At 41.4% G+C, this 18459-nt stretch overlaps 1 protein-coding gene across 15 annotated transcripts in view; it reads right to left on the reverse strand.

Annotated features, from left to right (window-relative positions):
- The window catches only part of ACBD5 (acyl-CoA binding domain containing 5), a gene marked incomplete at its 3' end in the record, with an annotated part of 63328 nt that overhangs the window by 3085 nt on the left and 41784 nt on the right, over positions 1 to 18459 (reverse strand). For 11 of the 15 annotated variants that reach the window (XM_084868767.1, XM_084868766.1, XM_084868777.1 and 8 more), the window contains 3 exons: positions 16408 to 16607; positions 8632 to 8676; positions 7764 to 7873 (listed from right to left, as the gene is read on the reverse strand). In XM_084868767.1, coding sequence (XP_084724893.1) covers positions 7764 to 7873; positions 8632 to 8676; positions 16408 to 16607 — 355 coding nt within the window. Of the gene's footprint in view, positions 1 to 7759; positions 7874 to 8631; positions 8677 to 16407; positions 16608 to 18459 lie in introns of those variants that run through there. The other 4 variants (XM_084868770.1, XM_084868772.1, XM_084868776.1 and 1 more) reach the window with 1 other exon arrangement.

An 18459-nucleotide genomic window follows, 5' to 3' on the forward strand; every position in this document is an offset into this window, starting at 1 on the left:
TAAAACTGCCTCAGCACAGATTTGTTCCTCTCCTCTGTGGAAATATTCATATACAATCCCTTTGGCAGGGGTTGTATGTGATATCCTATCTAATAAAAGAGTAATATGCAAATTGACCATCACTCCAACACACAAGATGGCCACCCCATGTGGTCAAAGATGGCCACCCTCATGGGGACACAAGATGTCCAGCCAGGAAGGAAAGTTGTGGGTGATCAGGCCAGCAGGGGAGGGCAGTAGGGAGGGACCCAGGCTGGCAGCGGAGGGCAATTGAAGCGGGGGGGGGCGGGGGGGACCAGGTCTGCAGGGGAGGACAGTAGGGAGAGACCCAGACCAGCAGGGGAGGGCAGCTGTGGGGGACCCAGGCCTGCAGGAAAGGGCAGTTGGGGGGACCATGCCTGAAGGGGAGGGCAGTTGGCAGGGGGGACCAGGTCTGCAGGGGAGGGCAGTTAAGAGGGACCAGGCCTGCAAGGGAAGGCAGTTGGGGTAGGGGGTTACCAGGCCTATAGGGGAGAGCAGTTGGGAGGGATCAGGCCTGCAGGGGATGCAGTTAGGGGTACCATACCTGTAGAGGAGGGCGATTAGGGACGACCAGGCCAGCAAGGGAGGGCAGTTAGGGGCGACCAAGCCAGCAGGGGAAGGGAGGTAGGAGTAATCGGGCTCGCAGGGGAGAGGTTAGGGGGTGATCAGGCTGGCAAGTAGAAGTGGTTATGGGCAATCAGGCAGGCAGGCAGGTGAGCATTTGGAAGCCAGCAGTCCTGGATAATGAGAGGGATCCCAGATTGGAGAGGTGCAGGCTGGGGTAAGGGATAGCCCCCTGCACATGAATTTCATGCACCAGGCCTCTAGTTTTAAATAATCAAATAATTCCTTATCCTGTGAACAAATCTTCTTATATATTGTAGTTATACTTCTTTGGCAGGAGTGACATTTTAAATAATCAGATCAACCCCAGCTGGTTGGATAGAAAGATAGCCTGAGGACTAAAGAGTCCCGGGTTCCCGAAACCACTTTGGCTCAATGGATAGAGCATCGGCTTGGGGACTGAAGGGTCCCGGGTTCGATTCCGGTCAGGGGCATGTACCTTGGTTGTGGGCACATCCCCAGTGGGGTGTGCAAAGAGGCAGCTGATCGATGATTCTCTCTCATCGATGTTTCTAATTCTCTATCCCTCTCCCTTCCTCTCTGTACAAAATCAATAAAATATATTAAAAAAAAAAAAAAAAAAAAAAAGAGTCCCGGGTTCGATTCCCGTCAAGGGCATGTACCTTGGTTGTGGGCTCCTCCCTGGCCAGGGCCCTAGTGAAGGCCCATGCAGGAGGCAACCAGTCAATGTGTTCCTCTCACATTGATATTTCTCTCTGTCTTTCCCTCTCTCTCCCACTCTCTCTAAAAATCAATGGGAAAATATCCACAGGGTGAGGATTAAAAATAAATCAATTAAAAATAATAATAATAGTAAATAATCACATCAATTTTCACTTAAGTCATGGCATAAAGAAAAAAGGCTCCTGCAGGAAAAAAGCTGCAGGTGGTTCTAAAGACTCAAGTACCTGAGCAAGTTTTTAGCAGAAATGTTAGCTGAAAGGTGCTTGAACAGTTAGCAACACTTATCAAGAACCCATGTGATGCAGATTACTATACAAAGTCTTTCACAGAATGGCTGGTGTGGCTCAGTGGATGAGTGTTGACCTATGAACCAGGAAGTCACTGATTTGATTCCTGATAGGGCACATTCCTGGGGGCTATGCAGGAGGCAGCCAATCAATGATTCTCTTTCATCATTGATGTTTCTATCTCTCTCTCTCCATCTCCTTTCATCTCTGAAATCATCTCTGAAAAAAAATGAAAATAAAACAATCCCTCGCAGCTCTTCCCTTTTGTGGCCATCATAGAAGTGCCATCAGTCAAAATGAAGTTCAATCCCTTGTGACTTCTGACCGGAGCTAGAACTATAAAAGGCATTTCACTGCACTTTCCCACATTCAAAGGAAGTTTATGTCTTCTCCTCTTTCCAAAGAGTTGAGACAGAAGTACAATGTTCAATCCATGACCATGCCAAAGGATGATGCAGTTCAGGTTGTTCAAGGACATTACAAAGGGCAGCAAATTGGCAAAGAAGTCCAGGTTTACAGGGAGAAATATGTCATCTACATTGAACCAGTGCAGCAGGAGAAAGCTAATGGTATAACTGTTCATGTGAACATTCACCGCAGCAAGGTGGTTATCACAGACTAAAGCTGGACAAAGACGGCAAAAAGATCCTTGAACATAAAGCCATATCAATTGTTTTTTCCTTGTATTTTCCCTTTTTCTTAAAAACTTAAAATGAAAAAAAAATTTTTGCAGATTCATACAACTTGGTCTATAAATCCTAATCCTCTACATTATTCTCTGACAGTGGGGAAAGAGACTGGATATCACTATCTTCAAAATCTTAGAATGTTTTTCAGCCTTTTAACAAAATCTCTCTCTCCTTTTTTAAAAAATTAACTTGCAAAATGCAGGATATGATGTGATAGGGAAGAAAATACACAAAAAGCAACAAACAAGGGAATAGAAATAAAATTCTCTTTGCCCTAGCCCAGTGGTCGGCAAACTCAATAGTCAACAGAGCCAAATATCAACAGTACAACGATTGAAATTTCTTTTGAGAGCTGAAAACCAACTTTTGCGCATGGGCCACAAAGTTTCAATGGCACTGTACGTGTGTGTCCGCACATGGTATTTTGTGGAAGAGCCACACTCACGGGGTCAAAAAGCCGCATGTGGTTCGAGAGCCGCAGTCTGCCGACCACCGCTCCAGCCCATTGAATTCTACTCTGGTTGTACCACTGAGATTATTTTTCCTCCTCAGAAGCATAGGCCTGCCTTTTTGGGCCAGAACTATCTTCACCAGGTTCCATTGAAGAATGTTTCTCCTGAGATCCTCTCCTCCCCTACCTAGTTTTATTTTTTAAGGGTATGTTTATTAAAGCTGGGGACAGTAAAACAAGGAAGGGCTTAGGATAGAAGCAACAGGAGAGAGCCTATGCAGGGCTGCTTTGACTCACCAAGAAATAAAATTCACAAGGTCAGAAGTGAGCCAAGGTGGGGCGGCTATTGGCTGACTGGAAAGTCAGAGAAAAAAAGGGCCTTGAGGACTTGGTCAGGGGGTTAGCCCAGAATAAGCTGCCAATGCTCATTGCTCCCCTGGTTACAAGTCTCCAAGTCTTCTAGGGTCCTTTAGAGTTTTAGGATAGAGACTTTACTCAAGCCTGGCAGGTATTGTCAAATGGTTAGAATGTTGGCCTGCACATCGAAGGGTTGCCAGTTCAATTCCTCGACAAGGATGTATACCTGTAGTGCAGGTTTGATTCTCCAGCCCCAAATAGGGCACATTTTGGAGGCAACCAATCATCTCTTTTTCTTTCTCTTCCTCCCTCCCTCTCTAAAAATCAACGGGGAGCTGGGACCCGTTTGGCTCAATGGATAGAGCGTTGGCTTGGGGACTGAAGGGTCCTGGGTTCGATTCCGGTCAAGGGCATGTACCTTGGTTGCGGGCATATCCCCAGTAGGGGGTGTGCAAGAGGCAGCTGATCGATGACTCTCTTTCATCGATGTTTATAACTATCTCTCTCCCTTCCTCTCTATACAAAATCAATAAAAATATATTTGAAAAAATAATAATAATAATAATAAAAAAATCAACGGGGGAAAAAAATACTCTTGAGTAAGGATTAACAAACAAACAAATAAAAAAAAACACACACAAGAAAATTCACTTGAAAAGGAGATTCAAGTGGGTGTGCTACAAGGAAGGCTCACCCTACCCAGGTTTGTGTGTGTGTGTTTTAATATGTTTAACTAGAGGCCTGGTGTATCAATTTGTACATGGGTGGGATCCCTCAGCCTGGCCAGCGATTGGGGCTGATTGGGGCTGACTGGGGCTGATTGGGACTGATTGGGGCCATCTTACCCAGTTGATCAGGCCAGCCTATCCAGAGTAGGAGGGACGAAGGAAGGTTGGCCAGCCATGGGAGGTTGGCTGTGGGAGCGCACTGACCACCACCAGGAGGCAGCATTTGCATTGAGTGTCTTCCCCCTGGTGGTCAGTGCATGTCATAGCTACCAGCCAGTCATCTCTCCAGTTGTAAGGGTCACTTAGGCTGTTATATATATATATAGATTGATTTCAGAGAGAAAGGAAGAGGAAGAGATAGAAACATCATAAGGAGAGAGAATCATTGATCAGCTGCCTTCTGCACGCCCCTACTAGGGATTGAGCCCACTACCCAAAATTGAACCTGTGACCCTTTAGTCCATAGATTGATGCTCTATCCACTGAGCCAAACCAGCCAGGGCCTACCTAGTTTTTAATGACTATGTTTCTACTGAAAGCTCAGTATTTCCAAAGAAACTATATGACAGCAAATTTATGAATATGGACAGACTGATAAAAATAGTCAGAAAAGTAATTCATTAAGAGTAGTCATTTGGACTTAACAGGTCTGCTTTTAGTATTTAAGTCATAGATAATTTATTATTATTATCATTATTAGTATTATTTTCTCTTTCAAATTTAATTTTTTCACATTTTAATTGTATTTCTTTTTTTAAAATATTTTTATTTATTTCAGAGAGAGGAAGGGAGAGGGAGATAGAGATAGAAACATCAATGATGAGAGAGAATTATTGACTGCCTGACTCCTGCAAGGTCCCTACTGGAGATCAAGCCCACAACTCAGGCATGTGCCTTAACCAGGAATCAAACTGTGACCTCCTGGTTCATAGGTCGATGCTCAACCACCAAGCAACACCAGCTGGGTACATTTTAATTGTATTTTATTTTTCCTATTACCTTTTATCCCCTCTATGCCCTCTTCCACCTCCACCCATCACTTTCCACCCCACTCATGGATAATTTTAATAGCAGAATTATGAGGCTAGGTAACTGGGGAGAGGTGGCACTACAAGAGACTGTTCAGAGCCTATTTTTTAACAGGTCTGCAAGTGTTCTTCATATCACATATGGAAAGAAGATTTTTCTAATCCATTGCAAAGTAATGTGAGAAATTTCTTTTACTTTTAAATTTACATTCTTCTATCCTGGGGGATAGGAGGCGGGATCCAAGCCACGGAACTTATTACTATTGATGCAAAAAAATGTTTTAAAGCTCACCACAAAATAGCCATTTATGTTCCATACTAGAGGCCCAGCCTGCACCCTCTCCAATCTGGGACCCCTCGAGGGATGTCCGACTGCCAGTTCAGACTTAATCCCTGCCTAAACTGGCAGTCGGACATCCCTCTCACAATCCAGGACTGCTGGCTCCCAAGTGCTCGCCTGCCTGCCTTCCTGATTGCCCCTAACCGCTTCTGCCTGCCAGCCTGGTCACCCCTAACCACTCCCATGCCAGCCTGATTGATGTCTAACTGCTCCCCTGCCAGCCCATTTGCCCCCAACTTCCTTCCTCTGATGGCCTGGTCACCCCTAACTGCCCTCTCCTGCAGGGTTGATCGCCTTCAACTGCCCTCCCCTGAGGCCTGGTCCCTCTCAACTGCCCTCCCTTGCAGACCTGTGCCTCCCAACTGCCCTCTCCTGCTGGCCATCTTGCGGTGGCCATCTTGTGTCCATATGGGGGCAGGATCTTTGACCACATGGGGGCAGCCAGCTTGTGTGTTGGAGTGATGGTCAATTTCCATATTACTCTTTTATTAGATAGGATAGAGGTCTGGTGCACAGGAGGGGGCCAGCTGGTTTGCCCTGAAGAGTGTCCCGGATCAGGGTGGGGGTTCCCATGGGGCGGGGCAGCCTGAGTGAGGGGCCTGTGGTGGTTTGCAGGCTGGCCACGCCCCCCAGAGACCCAACCAGAGGCCCTGGTATCTGGAATTTATTTACATTCTACAATTGAAACTTTGTAGCCTGGAGCAGAGCCAAGCCTCCTGATTGCTCTATGGCTGGCAGCCATTTCTGTCTGAATTTGTTAACTTTCCATAATTGAAACTTTGTAGCCTTGAGTGAAGGCTAGGCCAACAAGGGCACACTAAAAGCTTGGCTTCCTCCATTGCCTGGGAAACGCCTCCCTCCTGCTCTCTGTGCCTGTAGCCATCTTGGTTGGGTTTATTTGCATACTTGCTCTGATTGGCTGGTAGGCATAGCTTGTGGATGTGGCTTGTGGAGCAGAGTGATGGTTAATTTGCATATCACTTTTATTTTTTTTAATTAAATTATTATCTGTGCACGTATCTTACCATTGCCCTTCCCATCCCATATGTACCCTCCCTCCCCAGAGTTTTGTGTCCATTGGTTGTACCATATTACTCTTTTATTAGGTAGGGTAATTGGAGCATTTACACTAGTTTCTGAAAATCCCTTCATCAGAAAATGGGAAATGTTTGGCTTTTGCTTTTGTTATCAAATGTAATAATAAGAAACTTGGGTTCTTTGGTAGAGTAACAACTCACCCATTATTATGTAAACCTGTATGTTTTAAAATGTATTTCTACTGCACTCAAAATTGTATTATTAAGTTCCCTATTTCGCTTGGTCACTTAATGGGAAATGATGACAAAATAAAAAAACATAATCAGTGAGGCCAGCAGTGAGGTAAGCAATTTTCTATGGGCCCATCCATGGAAAGCAATTCAGTTTATATAGTGCCCAAAAAGTGCTTCAAGGATTTTCTTGAACCCAACAGTTTTGGCCTCAAATATATATTTTTTAAATATATTTTATTGATTTTTCACAGAGAGGAAGGGAGAGAGAGAGAGTTAGAAACATTGATGAGAGAGAGTCATCGATCAGCTGCCTATTGCAAGCCCCCCACTGAGGATGTGCCCACAACCAAGGTACATGCCCTTGACTGGAATCGAACTCGGGACCCTTCAGTCTGCAGGCTGACGCTCCATCCACTGAGCCAAACCGGTTTCAGCGCCTCAAATATTTCTAACCTAGATAATCTCAGAGCATTTTCAAAGATTTCAACTACCGGTAATTATTCTCAGACTTATCTAAGTTACCTCCTAGCATCGCAAACTGGAATTCCTGACCCTCGAATAGTAATAATCCCTATTTCTAGAGAATGTTCAACTACAAACTGAGCATTTTCTGAAATGTCAATATCTGTATTTCAAAGGTATAGAGAGCATGCAGGAGCATGCAGGCTTTTTCTTCTTCTTCCTCTTTTTTTTTTTTTTTAACCTATCTGTTGTTTTTCTTTAATCCTCACCTGAGGATATTTTTTCCATTGATTTTTAGGGAGAGTAGAAGGGAGGGGTGAAAGGAGAAAGAGAGAAACATCAATGTGAGAGACACATTGTTTGGCTGCTTCCTACACCTGCCCTGAATGGGGCAGTAATCGAACCTGCAATCCAGGTATGTGCCTTTTACTGGTCCGAGGGCTGACACTCTAACCCTCAGCAAAACTGGCCAGGGCTCCATTGTCCTTTTTATTAGCAAGGGGCCCAAAATAAAGATCAGACTTCAAGAACATTGTTTCTTCATAAGCCATAAAAATAAGCCTATAATCATTTTCTTATTGTTGTTTAAATCAAAGGTGCACAAATCCACCAGATGCTCTCAAATGAATAAAGGTTTAAGTCCAACAAGTACCTAGAAACCCACCAGGTATCACTATCAAAATAATTTCAATCTCAGGACCAATATAATATTGAGTATGACAATATATCTATGAAATGGGCCTATCCTTTTAACTGCAGCTAAAGGCTCTTCTATTTTAAGAGTTTACGGACCACTTTGAATTATAAAACTATAATATTACCTTCTCCTTCTTTGATAATATAAATGCACCAACCACTGGGCAATAAAAGGCCATATGATAGCAAAGGTTAATGCACCAGGAGACATCTCGAAGGGCCACCACGATGATCTCTAACAAAATAAAATAAGCTGGTCAGCAATCTATTAAATATTGTATGTATAAACTTAAAAATAATTCATAATTCTGAAAATACATAACTACTAATAAATCTCCTGATAAAGAGAGGGAAAAAATCTGTACTTTAGACCAGCGTTTTTCAACCGCTGTTCCGCAGCACACTAGTGTGCCGCGAGATGTTGCCTGGTGTGCCGTAGGTGCAGACAAGACAAGAATTTTATAATTTTTCACTATTTTGTTTACTTAATATTTCATAATAAAGTAATTATAAAATACTTTCTTTGTGTTTATTTGATTCCTATTCAAGAGAATTACTTTATGTATAGTCAATATAGGCACAGAGTTAAATTCTTAACATTTTCTAATGGTGGTGTGCCTCGTGATTTTTTTCATGAAACAAGTGTGCCTTTGCCCAAAAAAGGTTGAAAAACACTGCTTTAGACAATAATTTGGTAAATAAACTTTCAGGAGTAGTTCAGACTTAAATAAACACAAAATAAAGATATGCATTTAATTTCAAAGTCCTGAAGGATAGACTTTCTCTGGAATTCTTTTTTTTTTTTTTTTGGTGATTCCCATTCATGATTACTTTATTTTTCATCAGAAGCAGTTTTCTTAAATTTAGAAAACAAATATGGAAAAAAAAATGGATTTTTAAACCTCCTCTGGAATTCTTTAAGAGCCTGTATAATCTAAATTAACTGTAACTTACTTGAAACCCTGGCTCTTAGATTTAAAAAATATTTCTTACCTGTGAGGGAGGCAGATTACTAGTCTGTAATGTTGATGATTTTGCCTAAAATACAAATGAAAATAATTTAGCTTTGATAAATAAGAAAAATACAATAATTTTTTAACATATTTTTATTGATTTCATTTTATGCCATTAATTGAACATTCCTGAAACTGCATTTCGTTTTCTGTCAGTGTGCCAGTTTTATCTGTAAACACATGCTCCACCTGTCCAAGCTCTTCATTCATATCAGAAGTATTGACTTGAACTTTCTGATCTTATTCTTATCAAGATCCCAACCAATAAAAAATGATCCAAGAAATTTCTGCATTTCGGCTATCACATACAATGAAATTGGAATGATGAAATTGTAGAGTACCAAAAAGGCAAAGAAATGTGAAATAAATCTTCTGTTTTTTGGTTATACCGAGGTTCATCCCATTTTTCTTCAGTTTGCCATGTGTATTGCAAGATAGTACTGATTATGGCTTTAGAAATAAGGATTATTAGATAAATTATCAAAAATGTATGCATTGACTTTTCTACTGCAGATCACTTCTGTGTCTTGCTTTTATAATTTAACACCATCTTGTTTCCATTTCAGTATATACAGCGACACCAAATATTTCTTTTGTGTTTTTTAATATGGCTCCATGAAGCAAAGAGACTCTCTGGCCCCAGAGATCTTACAATTTCTTCCATTTGTTGGGTTATTATCATTCATCCCTTGAATCTGTACAAGTCTGCTTCTGGTTTCTGACATTCTATCACAGCTACAACAGTGTCCAAATTAGCAACTGTTTGTAACACTGCTGTTTCTGGAACTGCCACATGAGTCTTTAGGTTAGTTGCTCCATCCAAACTAGCAGTTGTCATGTGACAAGAATCATCAGGTCAATGTGAGGACAGAAGCACCAAATCTGCAGGGAAAATTTCACCTTTGGCTATTCGAACAATATCACCTACCCAGATTTTTTTTATCTTGTTTTTACAAGGCCACCACTTCAAACAACATAAATAGGAGCTCCATTTACCTCATTATCTGAGTTATGTCAGAATCAACCTTCATACCCACGCTTTATGGCAGTTACTGTTATCACAAAGAATAATGGAAGTCCACTGGTGATTGGACTGGTAGGTGTATCAATCATAAGCTGAACCAAAAATATAGTAAGAAAATAAAAATTTGCCACTCTTCTGAATTCAAATAAATTCTTTGGAACAAAATTCCACACAGTGTACTTAGATGAAACGGTCCAGTTATCTATAAATTTCTGAGGTGTGTAAAGGCCATTGTGAGGAAACCTGTTGGCTATGTAGACAGTTCTTGTATCATTTTAATGTGGTGGGTCAAAACCCAGCTGCTGCCGGACCCAGCGCCACAGGCCCCTGCCATCGCTGTCCCAGCCCATGGGACACAGGAACACAGGCGCTGCAGGTGTTGGCCCACGAGCCAGAGGGGGAAGTGTGAGAGCCACTCTGGCTAAAGTTGTGCTCGCCGCTCCTGCTCCTGCCGCTGCCCCTCAATCCCTGCTCCCTACACGGGGCCCCAAGATCTCACAGCCCAACGCCACCCCCACCTTACGTTGCTGAGCCGGGTGCCTCTCGGCAACCACCTTCATTATTGACCGCTGTCACCCAAAGCACGGCCACAACACCCCCCTGCCCATCCACCCCCCACACACACCACACACGTTTCTTTAGGCTAGATGTTAGACACTTATTATTCCAGTTTCTCTATTTATTATAAGTTCAGAGAAATGGTATTAAGATTAATGAGATCATTTATTGATTCATTGAATAAAAATTTACTGAGTGTCTATTATGAAGTCACTACTCTGGGCATTGAGCAAAGTGACAAAAATCGCTGACCTAATGAAGCTTATATTCTAATGGAAGACTACAGGTAATAATAAATAAATCAGTAAAATATACTGTATGTCAGGTAGTGATAAGTGTCATAAAGAAAAATAAAACCGAGAAGGGAGTTGAGACATGTTGGAGGAGGGAAAGCTTAGAAGCAGGAGTGGCTGAAATTTGAGCAAAGACCTAAACAAAGAACAATTGTAAACTATGTATTAACATCTGTGCAGAGAGAACAGCAAGTGCGAAGACCCAGGGTGGGAGGAAGCCTGCTGCTGGCAAATGTGTGTGGCCCAACATGACTACACCTTACAGGTAAACTAAATTAATTTTCTCTAGATGTTGCATTAAGTCTTCAGACCATTAAGGTGTTAAAGAAGGTACAGTTCTAATATACTCAAGTTGCAAACGTGGAGAGAATCTAGAAAAGGTAAGAATTTTTATAATGCTCCTTGTAATACTACCTTGTAGGCATAATAATATCTAACCAAGAAATTTTACTTTAATATCTAACCAAGAAATTTACTTCTCCAAGCTTAATGAAATAGAGCACATGTGTCAAACACAAGGCCCGCGGGCCAAATCCAGCCCGCCAGGCCTTGCAATGTGGCCCGCACCGTGCTGTCATCACTGCACTCCGCTGTCAGTTTATGACATTGTCAGTTTATGACTGTTCAGTAAACCATTCAGCCCGCGATTTAGGCTGGATTTTAGATTTTGGCCCCTTCTCTGATTGAGTTCGACACCCCTAAAATAGAGGGTAGATTTACAAAGTTGAGCTCCTAGGTATCTGATGATTTATCCAAAGTCCCATAAGTCAATATGATATAGAAAGGAACTCAAGGTGAACAAATCAGTAATTACTAACAAATACTAACACAGAATCAGAACAAATGCAAATATGAGTAAATTATTTTCCTAACAAATGCTCTAGAAAGGCAAATGAAGATTCCCAAAGACACCTGTTTACAACTAAGTAGTAACTGGCAATCTACACTAATAAAAGAGAAATATGCAAACTGACCGTCACTTCACGATACCACCAGCCAATCATGCGTGAGTATGCAAATTAACCTGAAAAAGATGGCGGCAGCCCTGTCCCCCAGCTGCTCCATGCCTCTGGGCAGCACACATGCAGGCACAGAGTGGCCGGGCAGGGCGGGACACCTGCCATGAGGGGGAGGGTGGAGGACGGAGGGAGCTATAGGAGTAGTGCTTTGGATGCAGCGAAGACTGAAGACTCTGGCTGGAGTGAAGACGGAAGGCAGTGGCCAGAGTGAAGGCCTGGATCCTGGGTGCCAGAGGAAAACTGGTGCCAGCAGCCAGGGAAAGGAAGGCCTATGGCATGAATCTTCATGCAATGGGCCTCTAGTCTATATATAAAAGCCTAAGCAACCATTACAATACAACAACTGGTCGCTATGACACGCACTGACCACCAAGGGGTAGATGCTCAACGCAGGAGCTGCTCCCAGCCCACAGGTCCCGATTACCAATGCAGCCTACCTACCAACCCCCTGGTCCCTCTCTCCAGCTGGCAGTCCCTGATCGCCTGATTGGGCTGGGCCCCCAGGCTGGGATAAGGAATCAGGGGTTGGTGGCAGCAGATGTGGCCCTTTCCTAGGGGGACCAAGGGCCAACCTCCTAGGTCCCTCTCCTTCTGTCCCTCCCCTAGGCCCCGATCAGCCTACCGCCTGCCGGCTGCGGTGGTAGTTAGCCCTTACCTCCACCGGCAGGCTGATTGCCCGATTGGGGCCTGCTGGCCAACCTCCCAGTTCCTCCCCGCAGCCAGCAGGTCCCGATCGCCTGATCAGGGCCTGTCCCTGGGCTACGACAGGAAACCAGGGGTGGGTGGCAGCAGAAGCAGGCGGTGAGGGAAGGAGGAGGGGGAGGCAGGGAATTTGATCCATCCTCATTGCCAGCCAGGCCTAGGGTTGCCACCCATGCAAGAATTTCATGCACTAGGCCTCTAGCAATTATATATAATAAGCAAGATGATTTTTTGCTTTAATGATATTTGTCCATATATATTGTTAAAGAAAATAAAATTCAGCCGGGACCGGTTTGGCTCAGTGGATAGAGCGTCGGCTTGGGGACTGAAGGGTCCCGGGTTCGATTCCGGTCAAGGGCATGTACCTTGGTTGCCGGCATATCCCCGGTGGGGGGTGTGCAGGAGGCAGCTGATCGATGACTCTCTCTCATCGATGTTTCTAACTCTCTATCTCTCTCCCTTCCTCTCTGTATAAAGTCAATAAAAAATATATTAAAAAAAAAAATCAATGATACTTGTCTAAGAGAAACACTGATTTGTTGTTCTACTTTTTTATGCATTTATTGGTTACTTCTTATATATATACCCTGACCAGAGATTGAACCCCAACTTTGGCATATTAGAATAATGCTCTAATCAACTGAGCTAACTGGCCAAGGCTAAAATTTTATTTTTAAAATACTTAAAAGGGAGAATCCAAGATGGATGCGCCCAGGTAAACACCTAGCTGCAGCGCACACAACAATTTCAATAAAATACAACTAAAATATAAAATGGACATTACCCAGAACTACAGGAAAGTCAACTGACTGGAAATTCTAAAACGAGAAGCAAGGAGAAAACCAGAAGGAAGCGCGGAGGAGCTGGAAAAGCCTAAGGTACGGAGACACGCGGCCCTGAGAGGACGGAGCCAGAGAGGAGGGAGACTGAATGCCTGGCTGGCGTTCCCAAGCAGGAAGGAGATAAACGCTCCAACTGCGTTGGGCCCCAGTTGTGACTGCTCTGAACCCCAGTTCTAGGCCAGACCCCAGGGACCCAGGCTCACACAGCGGGAGCTGGGCTGTAAGGCGGAACCCCCGGGGAGCGGAGAAAGGAGGTCCGGGCGGCGCGCACATTGCGTGCAGAGAAGGGACTGTCGGCTGTGCCGAGGAATTACCCTGGGGGAAGGAGACAGGGGCTCCAGACTGCTCTGAACGCCATCTCCAACTCCACTTCCAACTGAACTGAACCCCAATACCGGGCTCATTGGGGGAGAGCATAGACTGTTTGGTAGCAGGCGAAAATCGAGGGCACCTTCCTCTCAGAGGCGCTTGCAACGGAGTACTGATGGACCCTGGGGATTACTGAGACCCAGGAACCGCATAGGGTGGGGCTGACGGAAGCCAAGGCTGTAGGCTCCATCCTGAAACCCCGCCCCATCTGTAGCTGCGAAATGCGACAACGAAATAGATCACAAACGAAAGAAATGGAGGACAAAAAGTGACTGGATATAGAGTTCAAATCTACGCTTATAAGGTTTTCAAGAATTTCCTAGAAAAGATCGATAAGACCTATGAGGATATGAAAAGAGATCAACTAGAATTAATAAGGAATCAACAAGAAATGATAAGGGATCAACAAGAAATGATAAGGGATCTACAGGAAATAAAGAATACATTCTCTGAAATAAAAAATATTATACAGAGTCCTAAAAACAGAATGGAAGATCGCAAGAATCAAGTCAAAGATTTGGAACATAAAGAGCCAGAAGACACTCCTCCACAGAAGCTAGAAGGCAAGAGAATCCAGAAAATTGAAGATAATGTAAGAAACCTCTGAGACAACTTCAAGCGAACCAACATCAGAATTATGGGGGTCCCAGAAGATGAGAGAGAGCAAGATATCGAAAACATACTGAAAGAAATAGTGACAGAAAACTTCCCCCACCTGGTGAAAGAATTAGACTTACAAGTCCAGGAAGCACACAGAACTCCAAACAAAAGGAATCCAAAGAGGACCACACCAAGACACATCATAATTAAAATTCCAAGAGCAAAAGACAAGGAGAGAATATTAAAAGCAGCAAGAGCAAAGAAGGTAGTTACCTATAAAGGAGCACCTATACGATTGTCAGCTGACTTCTCAACAGAAACCATGCAGGCCAGATGGGAATAGCAAGAAATATTCAAGGTGATGAATAGTGAGAACCTACAGCCAAAGATAATCTATCCAGCAAAGCTATCACTCAGAATCGAAGGTCAGATAAAGAGCTTCACTAATAAAAAAAAGCTAAAGGAATTCATCACCACCAAACCAGAATTGTATGAATTGCTGAAGGGGGTTCTTTCAGAAGAGAAAGTAAATAAAGATAAAAATTATGAACAACAAATACGTAACTATCAACAAGTGAATCTAAAAACCAAGGAAATTTAAAAAAAAAATCTGATGAACAGTATTAACTGTTGAATATAATAGAATCAGAGGTATGGAAGGGGAGTGAACTGACGATTCTTGGGGAAAAGGGGAGAGGGAGATGTGGGAAGAGACTGAACATAAACTGTGCACCTATGGATGAGGACAATGGGGAGTGGGGAAAGGGCAGAGGGTGGGGTGGGAACCTGGTGGAGGAGAGCAATGGGGGGGGAAGGAACATTTGTAATAATATGAACAATAAAAACTTATTTAAAAAATAAAATAAAATAAAATACTTAAAAGAATAAAATATCCAGAGAATCGCCCTAACTGGGGTATTTATGGAAATTTTCATTCATACAAATGAATTATGCAAAATTTAAGGGAGAAAGTCCTTAATGTGTCAGAATCTTTTTTTAAAAGACAAGGACTCCACCCAGTCAGTGTAGTACAGTTGATTGAGCATCAGACCATACACCAAGAGGTTGCCAGTTTGATTCCTGGTCAGGGCATATGCCCAGGATATGGGCTCAATCCTCAGTAGGGGGCATTTAGGAGGCAGCTGATCAATGATTCTCTCTCAGCATTGATGCTTCTATTTCTTTCTCTCCTGCTCCCTTTCTCTCTCAAATCAATATAAATGTTTTAAAAAGAAATACAATTAAAATGTGAAATAATAAATTATCCATGAGTTAAATACTAAGAGCAGACCTGTTAAGTCCAAATGACTACTCTTAATGTATTACTTTTTGTGACTATTTTTCTGTATCAAATCTTCCCAGATTCATAAAGTTGCTGTCATATAGTCTCTTTGGAAATACTGAGCTTTCAGTTGAGGTAGTCATTAAAAACTGGGTAGGGGCAGCCCTCTTTGGGGGACACCTATTTGAATCTCCTTTGCGGGGGAATTTTCTCTCTTTTTCCGTTTTGTTAAATCTTCACCAGAGGATATTTTTTCCATTGATTTTTAGGGACAGTGGAAGGCAGGGCGGGCGGGGAAAGAGAAACATCAAGGAAAGAGAAACATCACACCAATCAATGTGTCTTTCACATTGATGTTTCTCTCTGTCTTTTCCTTTCTCACTCTCTCTAAAAAGATCAATGGAAACATATCCTCAGGTAAGGATTAACAACTAAAACAACCAAAAGAATCAGTAACAATATATCTCTACAGCATTTTTTTTTTTAAAGATTTTATTATTTTATTGATTTTTAGAGAGGAAAGGAGAGGAAGAGAGAGCAAAACATCAATGCTATAATAGATTGGAACATTGATGGGCTGCTTCCTGCACACCCCCTGCCAGGGATCAGGAGTTGAGCCCGTAACCCAGGTAAGTCTCCTGACTAGAAATTGAACCGTGACCTCCTGGTTCATAGGTCAATGCTCAACCACTAAGCCAAACCAGTCAGGGCTCTATAGCATTTTTAAAAGAGATCAAGATAGAGGACAATGCTTACTACAAAAGAATAACTCTTTAATGATTAACTTTAGGGCATTAGGTATGATCTATTTATTAGTTACTTAAACTATTTTTAAAAGTTCTTATTCTTCTACCAAGCAATCTATCCTTCCTCTAATTTTACACTAAAATTTTACTATTATTTTAACTGGCATTTAGCTTCTGGGGCAGTTGAAGTAATATTTTCAAAAGTAGGTCCTATTTGTTTATTTTTCAATCATTAAAATACAGTAATTTCTGTAAGTCCAATCAATCTAGATTATAAAGTTTCAAAAGATCAACAAGTAGAAGATAAATTTGGAAGCTTACCTGTGAAGCTGTTAGTGTTTCCAGTTTATGAAGTCTCTGAAGGACATTCTGCATGTCCTCCTGCAGCCGCATGAGCACAAGAGCAATCTGCTCATTGAGGCTGCCTCTTGTTCCTCTATCTGACCCCCAGCGTTCTCCATCACCTCCACTTCCCATTTGCCGACCCTTGGTTCCTTCGCTCAAATGTTGCATCCTATGTCCTATTTTAAGAGAGCAAAGAAGTTAGTTTTAAGTTATTTCTATAAAAGTAGAAATGGTGTGTTTTATTCATTTTCCTATTAAGATCTAACTTTCCTAAGTGGAGTGGGAGCAATCAGGAACTACACAAACAAAATAAATTACTGGGGTCAAAGGATAGATATACACACTTCTACTTATATTGATATATTCTTAGATTTTTATTTAAGGTTTTATAATGTACTTAATATACTAGCACATGACAAAATGCATATAATGCACAAATGATATATACATATTCAGGGTGCATTCTAAAAAATTCTTTACTAAAAGTAACAAGATTGAAAATATTTAAAGACTTTCTTTAGAGTATTAATATTGTATTAAATAATTATATTTTCCTTTCTGGTCACTGTAAGTCTCTCAAGTAATTTAAAATGCTTTTTTTGGTCCTCGCTGGTTTGGCTCAGCGGATAGAGCATCGTCCTGCGGACTAAAGCGCTCTGGGTTCAATTCCAGTCAAGGGCACAAACCCAGGGTTGTGTGCTTGATCCCAACATGCAAAAGGCAACTGATCAGTGACTCTCATTGATGTTTCCATCTCTCTCTCCCTCTCCCTCCTCTCTAAAAGAAATAATAATAATAATAATAATAGTAATAATAAATAAAAGCAAAAGTTTAAAAACTAATAATAAAAATAAAATGCTTTTATTATAAATTCCATTATATTTATATAAATATTAAAATCTCATTACTTTAAAAATGTTATTATATATCATTTATTCTTTTTATATATTTACAGAATTGGTATTACCCCTTTACATGATTTTGTATCCTACTTTAAAATACTACAATATAAACATTTATCATTGTTGAACTTTATTCCAAAAACACTGAAATGGCTGCATAAATTCCCTAGTAAGACATGAATTTATTCAATCTTACTATACACTTTTGGATAATTAGGATCAATTCAAATTTTTGAAATTATAAATAACATTGAAATAAATGTCTTTGTATATAAATTCTTGTCTATATTTCTACTGTTGGTTTTTGTTTTTTCAGTTTTTAGGACAGAAAGATTCAAAGAAGAATTACTGGGTCAAGAGTTAACAACCCTGTGGAGTTTCCTGGTGAGTGTTGCCAAGCTATTTTTTAGAAAGGCTGAGACAGTTCTGTACTGCAGTATATAAAAGGTACCACCATGCTACCCTACCTTTGCAGAAATGAAACACTTTAAGTTTTTACATTTGCTAATATAGTAGGTAAGTTTTGCTTGTTTTGTTTTCCACAACAAACCGGCAACTACCTACCTCATTGCCCTTCAACATCCTGGTACCCTAAAACAGCAGTATTGACAAAACCATGTCTTAAATTGTTTTATGTACATTTTTTTCAACCAAATTCACAGATAATCCTTGAACGTGTTATGACCTCATAAAATTAAATAGGGATTTTCCTTTTATTTTAGGTACAACATAATAATTTAATATTTGTATATACTGTGAAATGATCACCACAATAAGTCTAGTTAACATCCATCACCATACGTAGTTACAGATTTGTTTTCTTGTGATAAGAACTTTTAAGATCTATTAAATTAGTATTTTTCAAATATATAATACAGAATCATTTAACTGTAGTAACATTGTATATTACATCTCCATGACTTGTTTATTTTATAACTAAAAGTTTGTACCTTTCAACCACTTTTACTCATTTTGCCCTCTTTCCGTCTCTGAGAATTATCAATCTGCAACTGTTTTCTGTATTTATGAGCTTGTTTTTTGTCTGTTGGTTTTTTAGATTACACATAAGTGAGATAATAAGCATTTGTCTTTCCATTAATTCTCTTTTATGACAATACCTACTCAT

The sequence above is a fragment of the Pipistrellus hanaki genome (assembly GCF_964339955.1).
Source record: "Pipistrellus hanaki genome assembly, chromosome: 1".
In the NCBI taxonomy this organism is placed as follows: domain Eukaryota; kingdom Metazoa; phylum Chordata; class Mammalia; order Chiroptera; family Vespertilionidae; genus Pipistrellus; species Pipistrellus hanaki.